This window comes from Chanos chanos, chromosome 10 (assembly GCF_902362185.1).
Source record: "Chanos chanos chromosome 10, fChaCha1.1, whole genome shotgun sequence".
Classification (NCBI taxonomy): Eukaryota; Metazoa; Chordata; class Actinopteri; order Gonorynchiformes; family Chanidae; genus Chanos; species Chanos chanos.
The window spans coordinates 36,622,397-36,646,363 of record NC_044504.1 but is presented as its reverse complement, the minus strand read 5'-3'; the positions used below and the strand labels follow the sequence as shown (position 1 = coordinate 36,646,363).

General features: G+C 42.2%; 1 protein-coding gene across 1 annotated transcript in view; it reads left to right on the top strand.

Annotated features, from left to right (window-relative positions):
* zmp:0000001200 (dedicator of cytokinesis protein 9) overlaps positions 1–22,744 on the top strand; it is a 59,666-nt gene extending 36,922 nt beyond the window's left edge. The window contains exons 26-55 of the mRNA XM_030785744.1: positions 22–144; positions 317–388; positions 540–686; positions 949–1,032; positions 1,158–1,269; positions 3,067–3,245; positions 3,684–3,800; positions 3,924–4,032; positions 4,443–4,588; positions 6,863–6,977; positions 7,132–7,198; positions 7,313–7,360; positions 8,712–8,848; positions 11,192–11,307; positions 11,819–11,956; positions 12,107–12,289; positions 12,618–12,731; positions 12,919–13,134; positions 14,049–14,106; positions 15,250–15,356; positions 16,322–16,444; positions 16,995–17,108; positions 17,450–17,455; positions 17,880–17,909; positions 18,504–18,650; positions 18,808–19,018; positions 20,019–20,209; positions 21,908–22,008; positions 22,164–22,302; positions 22,596–22,744. Of these exons, the coding sequence (XP_030641604.1) occupies positions 22–144; positions 317–388; positions 540–686; positions 949–1,032; positions 1,158–1,269; positions 3,067–3,245; positions 3,684–3,800; positions 3,924–4,032; positions 4,443–4,588; positions 6,863–6,977; positions 7,132–7,198; positions 7,313–7,360; positions 8,712–8,848; positions 11,192–11,307; positions 11,819–11,956; positions 12,107–12,289; positions 12,618–12,731; positions 12,919–13,134; positions 14,049–14,106; positions 15,250–15,356; positions 16,322–16,444; positions 16,995–17,108; positions 17,450–17,455; positions 17,880–17,909; positions 18,504–18,650; positions 18,808–19,018; positions 20,019–20,209; positions 21,908–22,008; positions 22,164–22,302; positions 22,596–22,721 (3,576 nt within the window). The 3' untranslated portion in view covers positions 22,722–22,744. The remainder of the gene's footprint in view (positions 1–21; positions 145–316; positions 389–539; positions 687–948; positions 1,033–1,157; positions 1,270–3,066; positions 3,246–3,683; positions 3,801–3,923; positions 4,033–4,442; positions 4,589–6,862; positions 6,978–7,131; positions 7,199–7,312; positions 7,361–8,711; positions 8,849–11,191; positions 11,308–11,818; positions 11,957–12,106; positions 12,290–12,617; positions 12,732–12,918; positions 13,135–14,048; positions 14,107–15,249; positions 15,357–16,321; positions 16,445–16,994; positions 17,109–17,449; positions 17,456–17,879; positions 17,910–18,503; positions 18,651–18,807; positions 19,019–20,018; positions 20,210–21,907; positions 22,009–22,163; positions 22,303–22,595) is intronic.
* The last annotated feature ends 1,223 nt before the right edge of the window (positions 22,745–23,967 follow it).

Here is a 23,967-nt window from a genome sequence, read left to right as displayed (position 1 = left end):
CTCTCTCTCTTGTCTGTGCAGTACGTGTTGAAGACTGAGCAGACATTAACCAGCACTAAGACAGTGCATGAGGAACTAGCCAAAGCCATGACTGCCATCCTAAAGCCCTCCACTGATTTCCTAACCAGTAACAAACTGCTCAAGGTAACGGGTTTTACAACACAGTTTATACACATGAAAACACGATCATTAAATATAAAGCATTTAATTTTTTGATGAATATTTGAATGGTTTGATATGTTTTATAATTGGTGTTAATCTTGATAGGCATATACATATATCTAATATTCTTCCTCATGGTGTGATTTATGTCCAGTACTCCTGGTATTTCTTTGAGGCCTTAGTGAAGTCAATGGCACAGTACCTGTTAGAGAGTGGTAAGGTCAAGGTAAGACTACATTAATATTTGAAACTGTAAATTGCTCTTTAATATGGAAAAGGAGTCTCAGCTGGTTTGCGCTGGTTGCGTGCTCTGTTCTGTTGACTAGGTATGAATCTGCTGTTTTGTAACTTTGAGCTGTGGTTTCGGCCTGTTTCAGCTGTCCAGAAACCAGCGTTTCTCTGCCTCCTTCCACCACACGGTGGAGACGCTGGTCAACATGATGATGCCTCACATCACGCAGAAATATAAAGACAACCTGGATGCTGCTAGGAACGCCAATCACAGCCTGGCCGTCTTCGTTAAGGTGAGATTACCCCGCCAGCTCTCTGAGCGCTGGCTCACACACGCTGGCTCACACACTCCATCGCGACGTGTATCACTTTGTTTTCTATTTGTCATTTTATGTCTGCTGACAGAAACGTTTGCCTGAAAAATGTCCTTTTAAATGTAGCGTGTCTTTTGTGCCGGTTTGGAATGATGATGAATTGAAAACGTGTTTGAAAACGTTCTCAGGTCTGAGTGAGAGTTTATGAATGCATTTAATTTCTTCCTCATGTTTCCCTCAGCGCTGCTTCACGTTTATGGACAGGGGATTCGTCTTCAAGCAAATTAACAACTACATCACCTGCTTCATGCCCGGAGACACCAAGGTAACAACCACCTGTCTGCATGGGCCTGTCACCATGGAAACATGGACACGTGGGTTGTATTAAGACCTCTGTACAGTGCTGAGTGACTTGACTAACTTATCCTCTCACCTTGGTCTACTTTGCAGACCTTGTATGAGTTTAAGTTTGAGTTTCTACGAGTCGTCTGTAACCATGAACACTACGTCCCCCTAAACCTGCCCATGCCCTTTGGGAAGGGACGAATACAGAGATTTCAAGGTGAGAAACTGACACTTACTGTTTAATTACTTCTTTCGGGAAAGGCAAAGGATTAAAAAAAAGTTATGTTTCTACATACTGAGTGCGCTGGCAAGACCTGTTGGTTCTTCTTTTTGAAATCCTGTGCTATTTGTTTCTTCTTTTATTTTTCTGTTTTTGTTTTTGTTTTTGTTTTGTTTTGGGGTTTTTTAAATGTACCCTCTATCTCTTGTTCTCCTGCATGTGGTATCTTTGGTCTATACCCACTCTACTCTTCTCTGAATTTAACAGTACTTGCCTCCGATACGGAGTGTACTGACCCTGCAGTAGGTAGGTGCCAGATGTGCAGTTTACATGTCTGTTTTTTTTTTTTTTCCTCTAAAACTGATCAGTGGTGTCATTGTGATGGCCACAGAGGCTAAATGAACTGCAGTCCTGCGCTTAGCTTAACAGAATCACTCCTCGACCAATGACGTGGCTCAGAGCAACCCCTGTCACTACTCATTACCCATAACACCGATGTTTTGGGTTTGATCTCTTATCACTGTCTGAATGTAACGGTCTAAGATTTTCAAAGCACACTGCAGGGTTTGTGTATGTGTGTGTGTGTGTGAGTGTGTCAGTGTGTCAGTGTGTATGTGTGTGTGTGTGTGTATGTGTAAGTGTGTCAGTGTGTATGTGTGTGTGTGTGTGTCTGTGTGTGTGTGTGTGTAAGTGTGTCAGTGTGTATGTGTGTGTGTGTAGGTCTGTGTGTGTGTGTGTGTAAGTGTGTCAGTGTGTATGTGTGCGTGTGTGTGTCTGTGTGTGTGTGTTTGCATGTACACATGTACACGGGTTGAGTATGAAACTCAAATCTGTGTCCACTGTTTATGGTAAGGTAAATATACCTCCATACATCCTCATGTAGAGACTCTGTTTGTCTATATGAACATGTGTGCTCACTCATTTTGGGAAATGATAGCAAATCATTTCCACACAATTTTAGCAGCAGAGCCATTAATGTAAATTAGCTGAAGTACAATTAAAGCAGACAATCTGGGATAATGTTATAATATTATCCACTCACCATGCATTTTTACGACTCCATTAGGTAGTCAGTCAACTAATGATTAATCATGTAATAGGTATCATGATTAATGAATTGTTCATGATTCACAATCGCTCAATCAATTAATTCATTTTTCATCTTTATAAATACTTAGTAAGAAAACGTTCAATAATATTAAATGCTACCTTGCTCCAGTTTTTGTGAATGTTTAAGATCATAAATCAGGTCAATGAGTGCCGGGCTGATCTCACCCTTCTCCAAACAAGTTAAATGTCATTCATTACTAATCACTCAAACAAACAAAACGGACAAACAATGAAAAGAAACTCAGTCATCGCCGTTTCTGCCCAGCCCTCGAGGGCGTCCTTACCACAATGCATTTCTGTCATTTACACGTGCGTCGCTGTCTCACGTAGTGTGGTTTTATCACATCTTTGCCTGTTGTTTTTTTTCTCTGCTACATAAATTAATCTGCTGTTTACCTGTTCAGCACCTGTCCAGCGCCTGCTCCTGTCCGTTATCACGTTTCTCTCGGCCGATAAGGTTACGCTGGCTCTCTCTGATGTGTCTGTCTCATACTGTGTTTTGATTCGGTTTTCATTTAATCAGTCCAGCCGAACACTGGGCCATGCTTGTGTCTGTTGGTCATCCCAGAACACCATGTTGAGTTTAAACAGGAACTCACTCCATCTCTCTCACCTCCTGTTCTATCATCTCTTTCTTCTCTCTCTCTCTCTCTCTCTCTCTCTCTCTGTCTCTGCGCTCTCCAGACCTCCAGTTGGATTACTCCCTGACAGATGATTTCTGCAGGAACCATTTCTTGGTAGGCCTCCTGCTGAGGGAGGTGAGTGGAGCGTTGCAGGAGTTCAGGGACATCCGTCAGATCTCCATCCAGGTGCTGAAGAACCTGATGATCAAGCACACTTTCGACGACCGCTACGCATCCAAGGTGAGTGTTACAGCGCCAACTCCCAGAGGTCTCTCCCAGACAAGCATGAACAATACTCAGCAGCTCTGGGAACATGTAGACACCCTGTGTTTGTGCTGAAAATGTGGGCATGTTTTTTGTTTGGTTTTTTTGGGTGTGTCTTTGTTCCGCCATGATGTCATCATGCAGTATAATGTGTTATTAGAGGGCATGTTTGATTATTTAAGTCATTTTCAGGTATCAGGGTGGTGTGGTGAATTCCTGTACCAGGTGAAAAATGTCCGGGTTATAAATGTGATAAAGTGATAGAGGTCTCGATATACTGGGGTATAAATATTTTGAACATGAGAATATAATGAAGAATAAAGAGATATTTCTGAATATTTCAGGTGTGAATATGGTGTGAATGCATTGTAATTGTAATTGTAATTGTAATTGCACTGATATGCTTTGTTTCAGAGTCAGCAGGCCAGGTTGGCCACTCTGTACCTGCCTCTGTTTGGTCTCCTGCAGGAGAACGTACACAGGGTCAACGTGAAAGATGTCTCTCCATTTGCCATCAGCCACACTAATAATGTAAGACTGCCATCTAGTGGTGAGAGACACAATTTACCTCAGTCAAACTGTACTGTGACTGCCTTCCGTAAGATAAGAGCGTCGCGGTGTCTCTACTTACCCTCTATTGTTTCTCCTTCTCAGAATGGTAGAGATGATCTCCTGACCAGCTCACTGATGACACCGCCCAAGTCAGCCGGGCCCGTCGAGAACAGCCTGCACAAAGACGTGTTTGGTGTCATATCTGGAACAGGTAGACTTTTCTCAACGCTTGTGTCAGAAGCACAGAAAACTCTTACGTAGGCCATTGAAGACGGTCTAACAGCATCCTCAGCTCTGTTCATTGCCTTAAGTGTCTGTTTACTTGCCTGGTAATTGCTGTTTACCAATGATGTTTGGTAAAGATGAAGTGATTCAAAGTGTTCATTATGCCAATGGCAATATTTACCAAAAGGCTTATGTGTGTTTGATGAAAAGATTTCAGTTCAGCTGAAGTGAGTGTGAGGAAGAGAGTCAGTAGACTGCTGCTGGACATGTAATTAATGCCTTGTTGAATGACCCTCTAGTCTAGACTGTAACTAAAGCCTTATGAGAGGTTCAGATGATGTCATCTGATTGAGATGACATCATCTGATTGAGATGATGTCACCCCCTCATCCGCAGCCACTCCACACGCCTCCTCCACCCCCAACATCAACTCCGTTCGCCACGCCGACTCCCGCGGCTCTCTCATCAGCACCGACTCCAGCAACAGCCTGCCTGAGAAGAGCCAGGACAGACCCAACCTGCTGACCAACCCCCTGGATAAGGTACTGACCATCTGTTCCCTGTTCCCGCGCTGTATCTCTGTCGCCCACTCTCACAGAGCGCAGGGGCTCTGGCCATGACGTAAAAGGCCAGTGTCGTTCAGATTTCCCAGCGGGCCGAGGGGCTTATTATGACATTTTAACTCAGGTCATCTCAGTGCACGTCAAGTACGCAGGTCGGAAAAAAAAACAAACCCTAAACTGCTATTGATAAGGTGTAAGTTATCTGTCTCCTTACTGTTGTTTTTTTTGTTCTTAGAAGCAGCTTTTCAGAGAAGGTCATTACTTATTAAAAGTTTTGTTCGGTGCCAGGAAGCTTTCTCAGTAGCTCGTCTGGCTGCCTCATGTTTTCCATCCTCACATCCAGACGCCACGCTTTGTAGTGGGAAGCTGAATGATGTGGTCGTTTTATTCCTTTTGTACTGGATTTTTTCCTCTGTATTGAGCTGCTAGACATTAGAGATATTACACTGAAAAAAATTGATTGGACAAAGATGAGTGACAGACTGTTTATCATATTTGTGTGTGCGTGCGTGTGTGTGTGTGTGTGTGTGTGTGTGTGTTTGTCTACATGTTTGTGAACTCACATGTGTGTACATTGTAAAAGTGTGTGCGTGTGTGTGTGCGCGCGCGTGTGTGTGTGTGTGTGTGTGTGTGTGAGTCTGTTTAGTTCTTTTGTACTAACGTGTCCGTATCGTATTGACTCTCATTGCTGTCCTGCTGGCGGGCAGAGGGAAAGGTTCACACGCCGTCACTCAGCCAATGTCCTGCGGCTCTTTACCGACTCTGAGGACGCAGTACTCTCCACGCGCGTCAAACGCCAAACCATGGACTTTTCCCTTCTCTCAGTGCCCAGTGCCACTGAATCCACCTCACACGCCAAAATTTCACCACAAGTATTTAACGTTTCCTGACCCCCTCTCCCTGTCTCCTCTCATCTCTCAGAGAGACACTGAGTCTTCAGGCTTAAGTCTTGCTGGGTTGTATTTCGGTGATTTTCCCAAGAGGGTCTTCATAAAACCACCTCATGTTTGTTGACAAGGAACAAAAGCAACAAACAAATCTGGTGATTTTTTTTGTTTTTTTAACGACATCGTATGAAATCAAAGATTGTCGATTTCAGCAGCTGGAAGTGAGACTTAAGACCTCATATTGATAGAACTGAACCCCACGTGTCCCAGCTTTGAGTGTCTGTGTGTGTGTGTGTGTGTGTGTGTGTGTGTGTGTGTGTTTTATTTTGCTTCCCCTGTTTCTTTGCCAGGAGGATAAGATCCAGAGTGCTCTCTGGTTATTCACTTTTAGAGTGTGGTGAATATTTACATGCATGCCCTTTTCCTCTCCTTCTTCTTCTTCTTCTTCTTCTTCTTCTTCTTCTTCTCCTTCTTCTTTTGTTAAAACAGCCCAACTCTCAGGAATGGCAACTAACATTAAAATCACAGCAAATTGCAAACAATATTTTAAAGGCAAATCAGATTCTGTCAGTGAAATGAAACCGGCTGAGTAAGTCGTTGGAACAGTATCGTGTGGATTACCTTTTGGAATTTGAACATTTGGGTTACACAACTAAGTCTTTTTTGTCAGCCAAGTCAGGGTGAGCGGAGACAGAAGACTTTGTTAAGGATCAGCTTCTCTGAATCTGTCGGCATTGTGTGTGTTTGAAGCCTTTAGAGTGCCTGCTTCTCCAGAGCAAACGGTTTTCAGATTCCGAAGAATAGAGTCCATGAGAAATCTCTGTTTGGCTCAGCTAAGTTGTTTTATAACACGTTGGAGATAGGTCATGTTCTTTTTCCTTTTCATCTGAATCTTTTACATAAAGCAGACTCAGGTCAGCTAAGAGTATCCCTTTGTTTTTTTTGTTTTTCTTTTTCTTTTTGTTAAACCCGTGAGTTTCCAAAAAAGAGAAGACTTAGTGTCACTCTTTCCATGAAATCACTCCACAGACTGTTCCTGGTTTAGTCTTCATGTTCTGCTGGCAAAGGAAGGTGTGCAGTAGTCGTTTGCCAACCGTCAGCCCTGCTAGACATATTAGTCCAGTGTGTAGTCTGCTCCCCCCCCCCCCCGTGTCATTCCCTGAGATCAGCTTTTCACAAACTTATTCCGCCTTTGCTTATCTTGATCACGCTCCTTATCTTTCCAATAACTTTGAAGTGAGTTTTTTGTGTTTTGTTCCATGTTGAGGACCAAGATAGGGGATGCATGTGTGTGTGTTTGTGTGCGTGTGTGTGTGTGTGTGTGTGTATTTCCTGACCTCTGTGTGTGTGTGTGTTTCTCTCTCAGTGTCAGACTGCCTCTGCTCTGGGTGGTTCTCTCCTCCGCTGTGATAAACTGGATCAAACAGAAGTGAAGAGTTTGCTGATGTGTTTCCTGCATGTTCTCAAGAGCATGTCTGAGGGTATGCCCATACATGACATTACACACACACACACACACACACCATAGTATAATGATGTGTAAGTAATTAGTTGTGTTATAACTCTCTGGAAATGTCAGCAGTATGTATATGGAAGTCATACATCTCAGTAAATTCAGTGTCTTTACTTCTGTAGATGCCCTGTTTACATACTGGAATAAGGCCTCATCTGGTGAACTGATGGATTTCTTTACACTAATAGAGTAAGTCTTGGATTTAATGTAAACATGTTATTTTGTCAGACCCTGTATTAGTGGCCTGTCACTATAACTGATTCATACCCTATGTAAGTCAGTGTCTCCACTTTTCATTTTCAGAGTATGTCTTCATCAGTTCAGATATATGGGGAAGAGATACATTGCCAGGTAATGTCTTTCTATTCCAACCCTCTTTAGTATAAAATCCCATAGGCTTGTATGAGAGCAGCTAGATCAATCAGTGGTGTATGTTATTTGTGTTTGTAGTTTTACTCACTGTAACTGTTCGTAAATAAAGGATTGTTTAAAAATGATTAATTGCATGCAGTTAATATATTTGGAAGACTTGCTAACCTCTAAAGAAGTAAGAGGATTGTTTGCTCCGTTCTTTGTGAATAAGTCATTTTTCCACTGACAACGTGTCTGCGTTTAAGGACTAATTTTTGCAGAGAGGTTACAGGTTAGCCTAAGATATTGTTTGTTAGATGATTTTGCACCCAGTAACGTATTTAAGAAACAATATAAACTTAAATTCATTACTGACTTCATAAAATACATCCTTTTACGGGTTTAAATGTACTGTAAAGTGTAAACAAGCTAACGGGCTCTGATTTTATACAGATTTTGTCTGAAATAAGCACAGACACACACACACACACACACGCACACACACACACACACACACACTCTCTGGTGGTGTCTTAATCCCAGTGGGCTTTGGGTGGCTGTTCTCTTTCTAACCCATCACCTCTGTCTCTCTATTCACTTAAATGCTGGCAAGAGTAATGTAATCAAAAACAAACAAACAAACAAACAAACAAACGCGGGCCCAGCCCTCTCCTGCTTCGGTAAGACTGGCATGTTGTCTCTCACTGAACTGCACCGTAGCTGCATGTGTGTGCTCTCGCGTCTTCGTTCTTGAATCCATTCATCTCCAAATCACACTACATCACGTCAGACTAAAACTGTGGTGTGCGTCCTCTGTGCTACCCTGCACGCTTTGGCGTTGCTCCTCACTTATCTGCGTAAGGCTTTCTGCTTTGGTAGATTAATGCATGCAAGCTTGGCTGACTCCTTGCAGTGGCCTCACTGTTATCAGTAGTTTTGATTCTGTTCCATTCAAATGGCAAATTTTATAAGACAGAAATCCTCAAATGCTCCGCAGGCAAATGTTCTCAGGATTATCAGCATTTGGCCTGAACTGGGGCAATTTTCAAATCAGCATGTCAATTCTGAGTCTCGTTAGTGACTGTCACAGACTGTTAAAATGGCTAAAATGGAGGCCAGGGTCCACTCTAAGGCCACATGTCAATAATGCCTTAAAAAGAAATAAAAATGAAGTCGGGCCAGTGATTGGTACATAGAGATTCTCTTGACCAATCACAGAAGCCTGTTTTTTTTTTGTTTTTTTTTTTAATGTTTTGAGAGAGCGATAGACAACCAGGCCCTGAAACTGCTGGACTAACTCTCACTGTGCTGGTTACGGCCGGGCCCTAACACTGTCCTGTCTCCTCATTAGGAACCAGGAAGGGGCGGGGCCCATAGCCCATGAGAGGAAGTCTCAGACTCTTCCTGTGTCCCGCAGCAGGGCGGGGATGATGCATGCCCGCTTACAACAACTCAGCAGCCTGGATAGCTCTTACACTTATAACCACAGTAAGTCCTGGACAGTTCCTACACTTATAACCACAGTAAGTCCTGGACAGTTCCTACACTTAAAACCACAGTAAGTCCTGGACAGTTCCTACACTTATAACCACAGTAAGTCCTGGACAGTTCTTACACTTATAACCACTGCAAGTCCTGGACAGTTCCTACACTTATAACCACAGTAAGTCCTGGACAGTTCTTACACTTATAACCACTGAAAGTCCCGGACAGTTCCTACACTTAAAACCACAGTAAGTCCTGGACAGTTCCTGCACTTATAACCACAGTAGGTCCTGGACAATTCCTACACTTATAACCACTGAAAGTCCTGGACAGTTCTTACACTTATAACCACTGAAAGTCCCGGACAGTTCCTACACTTATAACCACAGTAAGTCCTGGACAGTTCTTACACTTATAACCACTGAAAGTCCTGGACAGTTCCTGCACTTAAAACCACAGTAAGTCCTGGACAGTTCCTACACTTATAACCACTGAAAGTCCTGGACAGTTCCTGCACTTAAAACCACAGTAAGTCCTGGACAGTTCCTACACTTATAACCACAGTACGTCCTTGATAGATTGTACACTTATAACCAGGGTTTGAATAATGGGGGGATTGGGGAGGTCTGACCCCCCTAATTAAGATGTGGACCCCCCCAAAAGAGGTTAAAAACAACAGCTCGGGAGGGTTAAAACATTTATATATCCTATGCTGTATAGCCCTGGAGAAAAAGTTGACCCCCCCCCCAGTTGTCATTGTATAATTCGCACTCTGCTTATAACCACAGTCTGGATAGCTCATAACCACAATAAAGTCCAGGTAACTCTCACACTCATAACTACAGTAAGTTCTGGATAACCTGCATGCTCATTAAAGTCTCCATGAGCCATCTGGAGAACCTGCTTTTAACCGGCAGGGAGTACCTCATTCCTTCTTCAGCCTTTTTTTTTTTTCTCTCGAGGTTGTCACCATTCACTCTTTAGTTCTCATCCTCATCCACATCTTTGTCATCATAATTTTTACGTCATCATACTCTCTTCATATAAGACCAGCCCCTGCCCAAGCCCACCCTCATCTTCCTCACTGAGGAAGAGTCTTCTTCAGCTTTTCTGCAGCCTTCAAAGTCAACACTGCGTCTGAGATCGAATTTAATATAGTCACTATATAAAATCTCTGATTGGATATAGTGATGACTTCACATCCCATAAATTCAGTAGTCAGTGTTATATTTCAACTTCAAAGCAGGTGTCCTGACTTATTCCAGAAATATTTCAGACAGGAATGCTGGGTCGCCATAACTGAGGAGTCACTGTAGAATAACTTGGTCAGATAATGATTTTTATATGTTGAAGTCCTTGATGATATAAATGGTTGTAGAGTGATTAGGTTTATCAGGCTCTCGTCATAGGATTTGGCCACTCTATGGTAGGATCAACAACTTCAGTCAGTTTATGCAAACTCACGGTTATGAGGAGGTAAGTTAGTAAGATTCAGTTGATTCTGTCGAGTCGGTAAGTTAGCCTGCTGCGTTCAGGTAAAGTCAACTTGCTTAGAATTTACAGTGTTGTGGTGGAGCTTTCGTCACCATTCAGACACATGAAATGATTTCAGACCTCTTATCAATGTCAATCAGAATTCCCTCTGTTTTCACCCAAAGGCCGGACTGTTTTCTGATTCTCTTAACAAAGTCAATCTCTTTGTGTTTTCAGTATAAAAAAGATTTCAAGTATACTTGGAATATCTGTAGACCATGGTAAGAATGGAATCGGGCTTGAGCAATCAGCCTCCAGACTATAACCGATCTCCTCAGACCTTGATTTGGTTGTATTAAGAGCATGCCATTTTTTTTGTTTTATTTCATTAATTGGGAATGTGTTTCTCACATCCTGCTATGGTCCATCCCATTCATTTCTCCACCTCCAGTAACTCTCTCCATTACAGCCATGTGCTCCTCTATTAAAGATGCAAAACATATTTTTAATCCCATTGTTTTTTGTTTTTGTTTTTGTTTTTGTTTTTGTTTTTTATTTATCACTTGCTGAAGTGTAATGTAATTTGTTTCTTAAAAGGTCCACATTACGTTTTTTGCTTTGTCATCTTTGAATTCTCTTTTATTTTTAATGACTTGATAGTGGTTGTATTTAAGTGCTGCTTTGTGATCAGTTTTTGTTTTTATTTTTTGTGAGATAATGAAAGTCATAATCCAGTCGTGTGGATACTGGTCACGGAGAAGCACTTGAGGGCAGCTACCATCATAATCAAAGTGACTGTTTGATTGAACTTGGAAAGGCAAAGATCATTAGAGCTGGCTACAGCAGCGTTTGTTTGTGTGTGTGTGTGTGTAGCCTACAGCCACTCCGATGCAGATGTGTTGAACCAGTCTCTCTTGGAGGCCAACATTGCCACAGAAGTCTGCCTCACAGTCCTGGACACTCTAAGCATCTTCATTATGGGCTTCAAGGTATCACCACATTAAAAACACACACACACGCTCTACACACACCGCTAGCATTCTCTACACCGCTCTACACACTGTGGTATGCCCTTGAAAAGCACCTTACATTACTGGAAAAGTTCCCATGTGACTTGTGGTGTAGCTTTTACACAAACAGAGATACACTGGCGATGCTAAGCCATTTTGTTGACCCCAATCTCATGATGCACCAATGCCCAAATCAGGGACTCTGAAAGCCTGAGGAAAACAGGACAGTAACAAGCACAAAACAGTGACTCAGCCCAGCGTAACAGAATTAATGAGGACATGATGGCCAAAACTATTGTGTCGGGTGCAAATCAACATAATAATTATTCCATGCCAGCAGTCATTAGGATCAGATCTCAAATGATAAGTTTCTTTGCTCTTTCAAGCAAGATATTTTATTCGCATCTCTGAGAGTCCCACGGCACTGGGCGGGAAGGAGCAGTTGATTACCATGGAAACAGCCTCACCGACAGCTTTCTTATCTCCACAGACCCAGCTGTGTGCAGACCACGGACACAACCCCCTCATGAAGAAAGTGTTTCAGGTTTACCTGTGCTTCCTGCAGATTAACCAATCAGAGACTGCCCTGAAACAAGTCTTCACCTCGCTGCGTACCTTCATCTACAAAGTAAGAATAATGAGATCACCTGCTGCTGTTCAGTTTGCTCATCCCAGAGTTCTATTTCTTATAAAAAAAAAAAACGCAGCGGTGCCTCGTGAATGCAGTCATGTCTCATAACCTGCACGTGTGTGTGTGTGTGTGTGTGCTCTCGTGCAGTTTCCGTGCACGTTTTTCGAGGGGCGTGCGGACATGTGTGCGTCTCTGTGCTACGAGATTCTGAAGTGCTGCAACTCCAAACTCAGCTCCATCCGTAGCGACGCCGCTCACCTGCTCTACTTCCTCATGAAGAGCAACTTTGACTACACGGGACGCAAGTCCTTCGTCCGCACACACTTACAGGTCAGCAAACCCAATGCAAACCTCAGCCTACTCTAATGGGTAGAATATACTCTCTCGTAGTCGTACATTAGTCATACAGCGTTCTACAATCTTTGTAGGGTCTAATCAACAAGACATCACTAAATTACAGCATTGCATTATGAAACAGACACATGTTCTATTGACTAAATTCTATAATACGCATTACATCAGTATTACTTATGTAATAACTCTGTGCTCGGTCTCCTGCCATGGGGAGTTTCATTAATCAACTATCGACATTTAAGGCGTTGTGTCTGATATTGATATGGATTTGTATTGGTGTTGTATTGTTGTCTCCTGGCGTCAGGTGGTCATTGCGGTCAGTCAGCTGATTGCTGATGTCATCGGCATAGGGGGAACCCGTTTCCAGCAGTCGCTGTCCATCATCAACAACTGTGCCAACAGCGACAAGACCATCAAGGTGCGTGGCCACGATTAATTCATATTCTCACTCACTCTAAAACATACAGTCACATATACATCTCTGGTGTAATGAGGTGATGGAATCCTGCTAGTGTCATTACGAAAAGTGTGCTCCTCATTCTTAAATGTGTGGAGTAATGTTAATGTCAACCTCTCTGAATATGATCCCGCGCTCCTCCATTCAGAACACAGCATTCCCCTCGGACGTGAAGGACCTGACGAAGCGGATCCGAACGGTTCTGATGGCCACGGCGCAGATGAAGGAGCACGAGAGAGACCCGGAGATGCTGGTGGACCTGCAGTACAGCCTGGCCAAGTCGTACGCCAGCACGCCCGAACTACGCAAGACGTGGCTAGACAGCATGGCCCGCATCCACGTGAAGAACGGAGACCTGTCTGAGGTAGAGCACAGGCCCAGAGCCGGGACACGGTCAACACACAGAAGACACGGAGTCACACAAACACACACTGAAATCAGAGAGTCAGGTCAAGAGACATACTGAAATCAGAAAGTCAGGGGTTTTTGTAATGAAATGCACTGGGGGTTGACTATGTCGTAGAGACAGACGTCAGAAGAATAGGGTTTCCAGTGAGGAAACGTGTCTCTCAGAGGAGGGGCGGTGAAGCCAGACTTTTAAGACTCAGTTTCGGTTGGGTAAGGTGAGGGAGAGTATGTGAATAACTGAATGAGTGTGTTCTGAGTTACGGTCTGTTTTGTTAGATATTTACCACGATTGTTCAAATCATAACTGAGCTGATTCTGCTGTAAGACTTGATATATAGGATCATTAGAGTAGGACCTTTGGAGGTACGGACTCTTTTTCACTCAATTCAATTTTTAAACTGTATTGTACTTAATACAACATACATTTAGCAGAGGAATTTACAGACACCTCAGTACATTCTGTATATAAACGCGATGAGGGTTAAAGTTAAGGAAGGTGTTCCGGGGGGGGGGTCATCAGGGAAGGGCAGGATAAGCAGGTGGCAGACTGGTAGACAGGCAGACAGGGTCACAGAGGTGTGTCTGGGTCTTCAGCTGATGTTCATATGAGCAGACGGCTGGACTGGCCGAATCTGTCAGGTCACTCAACTAGTCCGTGAGCCCTGGAGACAGAGGGCACAGGGCTGGGCTGAAATAGAGAGAAAGTGTAGCGTTAAATACTCGTGTGGTAAAAATTGTAATTAGAGAGATGCTGTTGCCATAGATAGCTTTGATACACAGTGCTGTCGTTAAAGCTGTTAGGGGAAGTCATGTGTGTAGTTAATGACGGTGGGAGACTAAAGGCGATGCTCCTCTTCTTCTTCTCTGCAGGCAGCCATGTGTTATGTGCATGTCGCCGCCCTGGTGGCAGAGTACCTCAGGAGGAAAGGTACGTTCCACAAACATCACCATGGCAACCCTCCACACGACTGCAGGACTTCTCACAGTGTGCAGCACGCTAAGAACATAATCGTATTACGTGCTCACTTTTCGGGGGGTTAGATCAATAAAAGTGCGGAGATCAAATGAATCAGTATTGTGTTGCGTCCTCAGTTTGACACCGGTCTAATGATTGTGCATTTATACCTTAGATAAGGTTTCATGAAGGCTGTGTGAGGTTATGAAAATGCCCAAATCATGGACTGCAGTGCGTACTGTGTGGAAATCCCAAAACAAAACAAAACAAAAAAACCCAAACATATTATACAATAAACTTTGTGTGTGTTTACACATACTTACTGGACTTGAAAGGTTTCGTTCTCGCTCTCTCCTGTCACTCACCTTCTCTGCCCCCGCCCCCTCCCTCTCTGTCTCTTTATCTTTCTGTCTCTCTCTCTCTCTCTCTCTCTCTCTCTCTGTCTGTCTTTATGCCTCTGCATGCTGTCTGAGTGTCCATGCATTCTTGTCGTAGTCTTCCTCTCTGATGCTGTGGTATCTCTGCTCTGTAACTGACTCTGGGTTAGTTCACGTGTGTTGTGCAATGTGTGAAGCCGTAATGACAAACAGGCAATAAATACAGATAAAAACCGAAAGAGGGAGTCGGGGTGAAGTGCTTCGTTTCGGCTTAAAAACTTTGTCCTTTTAAACTTTGTCCCCAAGCTTGTGCAAGACTGATAACATTAGATTAATGATGAGATACTCAAAACAGGTATTAGATCTTGCCATGCAGTCCCTAGCAGTGAGAAGATGTAAAGTAATTGGTTGTAATTTTGCTGAAGAAGCAGACATTGGGCAGATATCATGTCAGTAACACTCTGGTGACTTCGGGAAAGATGTGACTGTCATATGTCTGTGTTAAATTAAAAGTACCCCAACATGACACTATAATTTACCACACAACACACACGCACATGCACACACACACACACACACACACATATATATGTGTGTGTGTGTATCAAATATAATACAGGAATCATAAATTGTACCTGTTATGGCAATGTAATGACACAGTTAGGTCATCCATATGTCAAGTTTAAAGACAATAGACAAAAGGAAAAGTTTGCATTCAGTTTTGCCGTTGTGCTTGTAGGCATGTTCAGACAGGGCTGCTCAGCCTTCCGAGTCATAACGCCCAACATCGATGAAGAGGGGTCCATGATGGAGGACGTTGGCATGCAGGATGTGCATTTCAATGAGGTACGGTTCTTTCTCGCCCTTCTTTTTTATACCTTTGTCTGACACTCTGGCACATGTAATAATCTCTTTATGGAGACTTCATGCACTGCATTACTGAAACTAACACACTGAACCCTACAGTACACAACCTTTTATTCATCCTGTGTATTAAATCCTGCTTATCTCCCAGCCTCAGGATGATTGATAAGATTTTGATAATGAACTGCAGAGTTTGCTCTTCTGACTGAGATAACCTGAGTGCTCTTTTATCTGGGAATCAGATGATTACAAGACTATCAAACTGCACAGCCCTCAGAATGAGAATGAGAACATTTTTTTAAGCAGTCTCAAAATCAGAATTTGTTGTGGATTACACTTTATTTTTGCATTTGAATTTGTGACGTCTTTATGACTGTTTTCCCATGAAGCCCTCTTTCCACCAAACATAAAGACTTGTAGCAGAATGTCTAACAGTGTTTTACAAAAAAAAAACTCCAAAAAGATTGACCAAAAAAAGGAAGCACATTAAATTTTCTTGGAAATAAATGGAACATTGGTTCAATGGAGCATTGGTAGTGTTATCCAGCTGGAAGTTAGAGGTGTGTGTGTGTGTGTGTGTGTGTGTGTGTGTGAGAGTGAGAGAGCGATAGAGAACTTTAAACATAGTGCAGGGAGCCACAGCTCCACAGTGTAACAGTTACTCATGATGAAGTGCTGCATTATGTTTGTAGGTTCAAGTAAATGTGTTGCTAACTCTTTTACAGCTGGTGAACCAAATGATAAACCAAAAATCCTCACTAATTATCCCTGGCATTCTTTACATGGGATGGCTTCTATACCTCATGGTGACATATTGTCAGTTCTCTTCTGCTGTATACAAATGGACCTGTTGTTAGTCGCTTTGGATAAGAACATCTGCTGAAATAGAAAACTGCCTAACAAAGAAAACTGTCATTGTAATTGTATTTGTAATTGTAATTGTTTAGGATGTGCTGATGGAGCTGTTGGAGGAGTGTGCTGACGGACTGTGGAAAGCTGAGAGATATGAGCTCATTTCTGACATTTATAAACTCATCATTCCCATCTACGAGAAACGCAGAGACTTCGAGGTATGAGAGCAGAAACACGAGCTGGAGTCAAAATGCCACCTCAAAATGTCATTACACTTTTAGCATGTTGTTCACCCTGCCCCATTCTGTTCTGCCTCCTCTCTCTTCCTTTTCTCTCTCTCGTTCACTCAGTCCCACGCATACACACACACGCACATATCTATCTGTCTATTTATCTATCTATCTATCTATCTATCTATCTATCTATCTATCTATCTATCTATCTATCTATCTATCTATCTATCTATTTATCTGTCTGTCTGTCTGTCTGTCTGTCTGTTTGTCTGTCTCTCTCTCTCTCTCTCTCCCTATATATATATATGTATAAATAAATATATATTGTGTATGTGTGTGTGTGTGTGTGTGTGTGTATATATACACACACACACACACACACATATATATATATATATATATATATATATATATCTGTGTGTGTGTGTGTGTTTATGTATGATTTGTTATATGTACATCATTTGTTGAGACTTAAGTTATGTCTTTGTATATTTTCTCTTTCTTTTCTTTTCTTTTTGTTTTTTTTTTTTTGCAGAAACTGGCCCACCTATATGAGACACTCCATCGTGCGTACAGCAAGGTCACAGAGGTCATGCACACAGGCAAAAGGCTTCTGGGAACATATTTCAGAGTGGCGTTCTTTGGCCAGGTGAGACCATCTGATTGTTACAGCGGGGGGGGGGGGGGGGGGGGGGGTCGTCAGATCTTAAGTTAACTTCAGGAAAAGGTCTTTAGAGTCGCTCGTCTGTTTTACTCCTCCGCCTCATTTCAAGACATATATCTCATGAAAGATGTGGAAAAAAAAACCTTATGATTTGGGTACAGTCAATTTGCTAACCAGCACATGATGTGGAAAAGATGAACATTTTGAGTGCTCCGAATGGCTATTTCATTTTCTCCTTTAAAATATGAGCATGATCTCCTTACATTGGCTTTTTCTATATCTATTCATTCATAATGGAATTTCCTCTGCTTTTGTCTCTCTTGAAGGCAGCGGTAAGTCTGGCTCGATGCCACTCTGGTTTGGGTGTGCTATTATGTCACTGTTTTTTTTTTGTCTGATCCATAACATTCCAGGCTTGACACACAACTCACATTGTCTGCTCTCTCTCACTGCTTTAGATCGTCACAAATAAACAGTGTTTTCAGGCACCGCTTCAAGTCATTCTCAGCATCTTCTTTAAACCTGCATTCGCATATAACATGACTCATGCTCTTTGTGTGTTTCAGTGTGTGTGTGTGTGTGTCTGTGTGTTTTCTCTCTCTCTGTTGGTTTATCTTAAAACAGGATTATATTCTCACTGAGAACTTAAAAGTTCATGACTTTCATATTTAAGGACTTACGGAGCATTTCTTTCCCCTTATGCTCTCACAATATAATACTTTGTTCTTTTGTTCCTATGGTTTTATGATCCTGTAGCAGTACCATTTTAGTGACACTCTGGCTCAGGTAATTTAATAAGATGAAAGGAGATTAGTCAGTGAGACGTGCTGTATAAGAGCTCTATGTTTCTGGTGTGTCCTTAGGAACTAGACTAGACTTTGTATTTGGCAGAACTAGCTGTCACTGGTTATCACTGTGAATCCCTGTTATCATTCTCCTGCTGCTCGGATGTCAGCAGTAGAGAACATTAATGTTTTAGAATATTATTTTGCTGCTCCCATTATACTCCCCTCTCTCCCTGAGACTTGTATGTTTACCAGTTAGTCAAAGCTATTTCTTCAAACTAGCATTAAAAATTAAGATGGTATATTTTTCCCCCTGTTTGCATTGGTTATCAGCTCTCACTCAGTGTGTCTTCAAATCCATCCATTTATGAGGAAGACATTTATAATGGAAAATAAATTATAGCTAGGCTATCTCCTCTACAGGGTCAGGATAAATCCTTTTGAAGGTAGTTTTAGCTGTCTGTTGTGGTTGTGTGTGGGTTTAGAATTTCTCTTTCTGTCATAGTGAATGGGTATTTCCATTTCAAAGCTTCTCTGGACTCTTGAGGTCGCAGCACTGATGGAGGTGTTGTTTTTTGGATTTCTTTTATCACAGGGATTTTTTGAGGACGAGGATGGGAAAGAATACATCTACAAGGAACCTAAATTCACCCCTCTCTCTGAGATCTCCCAAAGGCTCCTGAAGCTCTACTCAGAAAAATTTGGTGCTGAGAACGTGAAGATGATTCAGGACTCTGGGAGGGTGAGAACACTTCCCTTCCTCGGGTCACGTCGTATCGTATCGTATCGTATCGTATCGTAATCACGTCAGATTTATAAGTGTCTGTGAACTCTTCCAGAAATTCAGATTCTGTGTATACATCTGATCTCCTGTAACACACATGTTGTCTCTGGTACAGATCAACCCCAAAGATTTGGACCCCAAGTACGCTTACATCCAGGTAACCCACGTGACTCCATTCCTGGAGGAGAAGGAACTCCTGGATAGAAAGACAGACTTTGAAAGAAGCCACAACATCAGACGTTTCGTCTTTGAGATGCCCTTCACGGTCTCCGGGAAGAAGCAAGGCGGCGTGGAGGAGCAGTGTAAACGCAGGACAATCCTGACCAGTAAGTGAACCAGGTCTTAATGGGCCATCGCCATTGGTGGACTGCAATAAAACACAGTCCACTGACTTCATTGACATATGGAATATGGATATGGATATATGAATATGGAATTTACTGTTTGACTAAACCAGTTTAACCTTTGGCACACTGTGTTGTCCCTTCCAAAAAATTTTTAGAATATCCTAATCTCAAATTAGTACAGCAAGTTTAAAGTAAATATTAGTCTGTAGACAATATACAAATAAGTGCATTCTAGAGTGTGTACGAAAACGGCATTTTTGCTGAATGTAAAGGATTATATTATAAAGTATTGCATTTGCAGTAAGGATTGAGAAGTGCTCATTTTCAAAGAGCACACAGATCGCAAACGAGCCAAGATGGGCAAAAACGTAAAATTCCTCGAGGTGCTGAGTCCCACCTGACTAACACTCTGTCCAGAAGCATGCAAACTCAAAACGTTTACTGAATGAGAGCTGTGCGGAAATCAGTCACAGACCCAAATCTAACTGTTTACATTATACTAGTATCCTTAGAACAACTGAAGATATCACGCTTTTATGTGAGGGAATGATTCCACTCTGTGACTCTGAAGAAAGGCTGATTGCGTTCATAATGTGTCAGCTGTTTATTGTGGGCCTTGGTGGATGTGTTTTATGGTTATATGATGAGAGTCCCAAAGTACATCTGTTATCTTTATTAAGTGATAATGCCATTCTGTCACCTAAGCTGAGTGAAAGCTTTGAACAGCTGGAAGCAGAAAAACTTAACGTGTTCACTGCATGGAGTGTATTGTAACTCTTGCAACTTAGAGTTTTTTGTTTTCTTTGGTTTTGTTTTATTTTTATGAACAGACATAGTTCTACCAGTAGACACAGTGGTTATGTTTCCATGCATCCAACACTGAATTCAAGCACCATATCACATGTGCTCAGAGTCTTACAGTATACAACATTCTCCTTTTCTCTCTCTCTCTCTCTCTCTCTCTCTCTCTCTCTCATAGCCACACACTGTTTCCCATACGTGAAGAAGCGTATTGCAGTGATGTACCAGCACCACACAGATCTGAATCCCATAGAGGTGGCTATAGACGAGATGAGTAAGAAGGTGGCAGAGCTGAGGCAGCTGTGCTCCACCAGTGATGTGGACATGATCCGACTGCAACTCAAACTCCAGGGCAGCATCAGTGTTCAGGTACTGAGCTCTCACCTGCCTGGGTGTGTACATTTGTATATAGGCTCCTTTTTGCAGATAGCAAAACATAATGGAGGTATGTAAAGGAATCACTGTGTACAAATGGCCAAAAAATATATGTATTTTTTTCATTTATTAAAGGACTGAGCTGAATGCTCAGTAACATCACTACCACTCTCTCTCTCTCTCTCCCTCTTTCTCTCTCTCTCTCTCTCTCTCTCTGTCTCTCTCACACACACACACACACACACACATATTTACTTACCTGTCTCTCTCTCAGTGGGAATGTGAGGGGAGGTTTTGCATGTGCACCTGCCGGAATGTTCTGAGATAGCTGCCCACACCCAGGTGCACAGACACACATGTGCCTGTAAACGTCACCATAAAACTGTCACATTGTCTTTGTTATTTTCTCATTACATATTCATGTTGCTGGTCACAATAGCAAATAGTTGGAAGATAGTTTAGAGGCTTGAAAGTAATGAGAAAATGGCAAAATCAAGATTTTAATTGATTAGTTAATTGTCACAGTTCTTTATTTGTTTTTTGTATTATTTCACGTATTATTGACCATCATATTTTTTTTTCCAATTTTCCTTCCTTTAAAATGTTCATATACTCATATAATTGTATAATCAGCATCCTCAGTAGCAGAGTTAGTGGGGACCTGATCAGTACCAACTGTAAAATCAAAAGATTCAAGGGAGGCTGTCTACACATATCATGTGTTTGTATTATAGTTTAGAGGACATAATAATGGGGTAACAGGCATATTTTTTTTTTACTGCCAGAACGACAATATTTTATCAATAATGTCAATGTTTTCTAATTAGCTCTCTAACCCCGCAAGCCATTTGACTGGTGTTCTGTTCCACAGATTATCCCTTTGCTACTGTAGAGGTCAACACAGGTGATTGGGTTAGCAAGCTATTTCACTTTGCTAGAAGCCAGGTGGTGCAGCTTAATAACACATCAGTCAGTCTCCTAAGCACACCTTGCTTAAAGAAGAAATGTGGGTCTGTTTAAACCTTGATGATTGCAAATTATAGATGCAGACAAAGCATCTGATTTGGCAGAACTGGAAAATACGAATCACCCATGTGGGATCATTTCCCTCGTACAACGATGTGATTCGGTGTTTTATAACTTTAGAAGGTTACTGGGCACATTTCATAGACTGTTACTGTGGAAATAAAGAGCAGCCAAGGTTGTCCTTTCCCTTTTCTCCATTGTTCATGAAAACATTTTGGCTCAGGCCACGAGAGGGTTTTGGATTAAAGGGAATTACAGTCAAAGGTAAAGATTCGTTTGAGTGCTAATGTTCTGAGGTCAGTGTACCCAAATGCACGCTCTTCCTTGAAATGACTAACTTATAACCTGGCCCAAAACTGGGTTATGAAGGAAACTCAGACCTTCACTTAAAATGATAAACTTTACCAGGAGTTGAATAAGGAGACATGGCATTAAATGAAACTCTAACTCTATTAAAGACCTTGGTACACTTTCATCAAAGGATGTGTCAAGACTCTTTCAATAATCCATAAGCGTAGCTATGATCCTAATAACAACGACAAGTGAGGAGACATTGATATATGAGCTGTGTGTCCATTAGATATGAGAAACCAAAGTGAATCCACCCACAGTTTAGTATTGAACTGCCATCTAAGCTTTCAAATGAACCCACCCTGTCTCCTCCAGGTGAATGCTGGTCCACTGGCATATGCCAGAGCGTTCCTGGATGACGCCAGCACCAAAAAGTATCCAGACAACAAAGTGAAACAGCTCAAAGAGGTCTTCAGGTGAGCAAACAGATACACTCACTCCATAGAGGTGCAGCACGCTGTACGTGAGGAGTCTGAAATGGATTGTAAATGTTGTTATAATATAAATGTAAATGTTATATAAATATAAATGTAAATGTTATAAATGTGTTCTCTGTTGTGGACGTGAGCAGGCAGTTTGTGGAAGCGTGTGGTCACGGTTTGGGGATTAACGAGCGTCTGATAAAAGAAGATCAACAGGAGTACCATGATGAAATGAAGGCTAATTACCGAGACCTGGCCAGAGAGTTGTCAGCCATCATGCACGAGCCAGTGAGTCGCTGTTACAACACAGTTCATAAGGATATATGTTTAATCATACTCTAGAACATTCTGTGGTTGCTTTTCTTATAACGCTTAGCAGCATCGACTCTCCACCATGCAGTTTCATAACAGAAATTTCTCCTTTTTTTGTTTTTGTTTTTGTCCTATCTGCTGACATGATCAGATCGGATGGTAATGCAAAATGCATGGTGTGGTAATTCTGTTCTATCAGCATATTTATACGTCAGCCGCCGTATTTACTGAAACACGCTGACGTTCCCTCTCGTTGTGGTCTGATCCAGATCAGTCCCGTGGAGGACGGCATGAAGAATGTCCTGCCGGACTCGCTGCACATCTTCAACGCCATCAGCGGCACGCCTACCAGCACCACCATCCAGGGCATCCCCAGCTCGTCCTCCGTGGTGTGACAGGCCGTGACCTTTGACCCCGACACCCCGTTCCCTCAGAGAGAGAGAGAGAGAGAGAGAGAACCCTTCAACGCCCCCCCCAACCCCCCCCTCCCCCCGGCCTCACCCAGCTGGCTCGAGTGTGATGATCTCAAAGTATTATCAACTTAAAAACAAGGTTTTCCCAGTGGTCTGGAGCACTGTTCAGTCCCTCCTGTTTGTGTTACATTCCAGGGCAGAGGTCCTGCTCTTTCACACACATTATAACCAGGCTTGGCTCTGGGACCAGTTGGTGCGGTGAGGATTTCCCAGTAGGGGAAAAGCTGGAGAGAGATAAAAGAGATGTGCGGCTTTTCTGCTGAGAAGTTGTTGTGTGTCTAAGAAGCAGACACACACACACACACACACACACACACGGCGCTGTTCTGTCTGTGTGTTCTCTCTGCCCTAGACACTGCCTTGGGCTCTGATGTACTGTTTCCTGTGGAGACTTCTTACTGAGCAACAGTGATTTAAAAAAAATGCATGTAAAGGCCCGCCCTTGGCCAGCTGTTTTTGTTTTTGTTTATTGTTTTATTCATTTGGACTTCTATTTGTCAGTAATAGGTAATTTTGTATGTACAGTATTCCAGTTTCGAATCCTCTGGATGTTTTAAAAAGCAACCCTCCAAAGGCTGTGTTCCACCGTGGCGCTGATCTCTCGAAACGATGCCATCCTCATATTTCTACAGAACTGAAACTTAGAGAGAGGTCTTCGCACAAATATCTGAGCACTCAATTCAATCACTTAATGGTCTTAAGTGGAACATTTTTACATATTTAAAGCTGTTCTGAGCATAATCCAAGCTGTTTTTTTTTCTTGTATATATAAATATATATTAAAATACAAAAAGAAAGGAGTGCAATATTTTGCAAGGAATCTTGCTGTGTTTGTTTTATACACTGTAACGGTGAAGTTCAAGCTTATTGCCAAAGAGCAGAGAAGCAGAAATGATGAGATCGCCTACTGAGGGGGCCAGAAGACCTGTACCATTGTTATTGTTACTGTTCTTTTAAATGTTTATGAAATCATTTTATATTTGGGGGAGCCATGGGATTTTTTTTTTTTTTTTTTGTATCTCTATTTAACAGAATGTCAGTGCTCTGCTGTATTTAAAGAGAAATGGCCCCTAATGCTTTGAAATAAATCTTATCCGTGTCTTTGCCCTCGTCTCCTTGTGTTTACTTTTGAAAGTTAGAAACAAAGTTCTGCTGTGACCTCACAGAA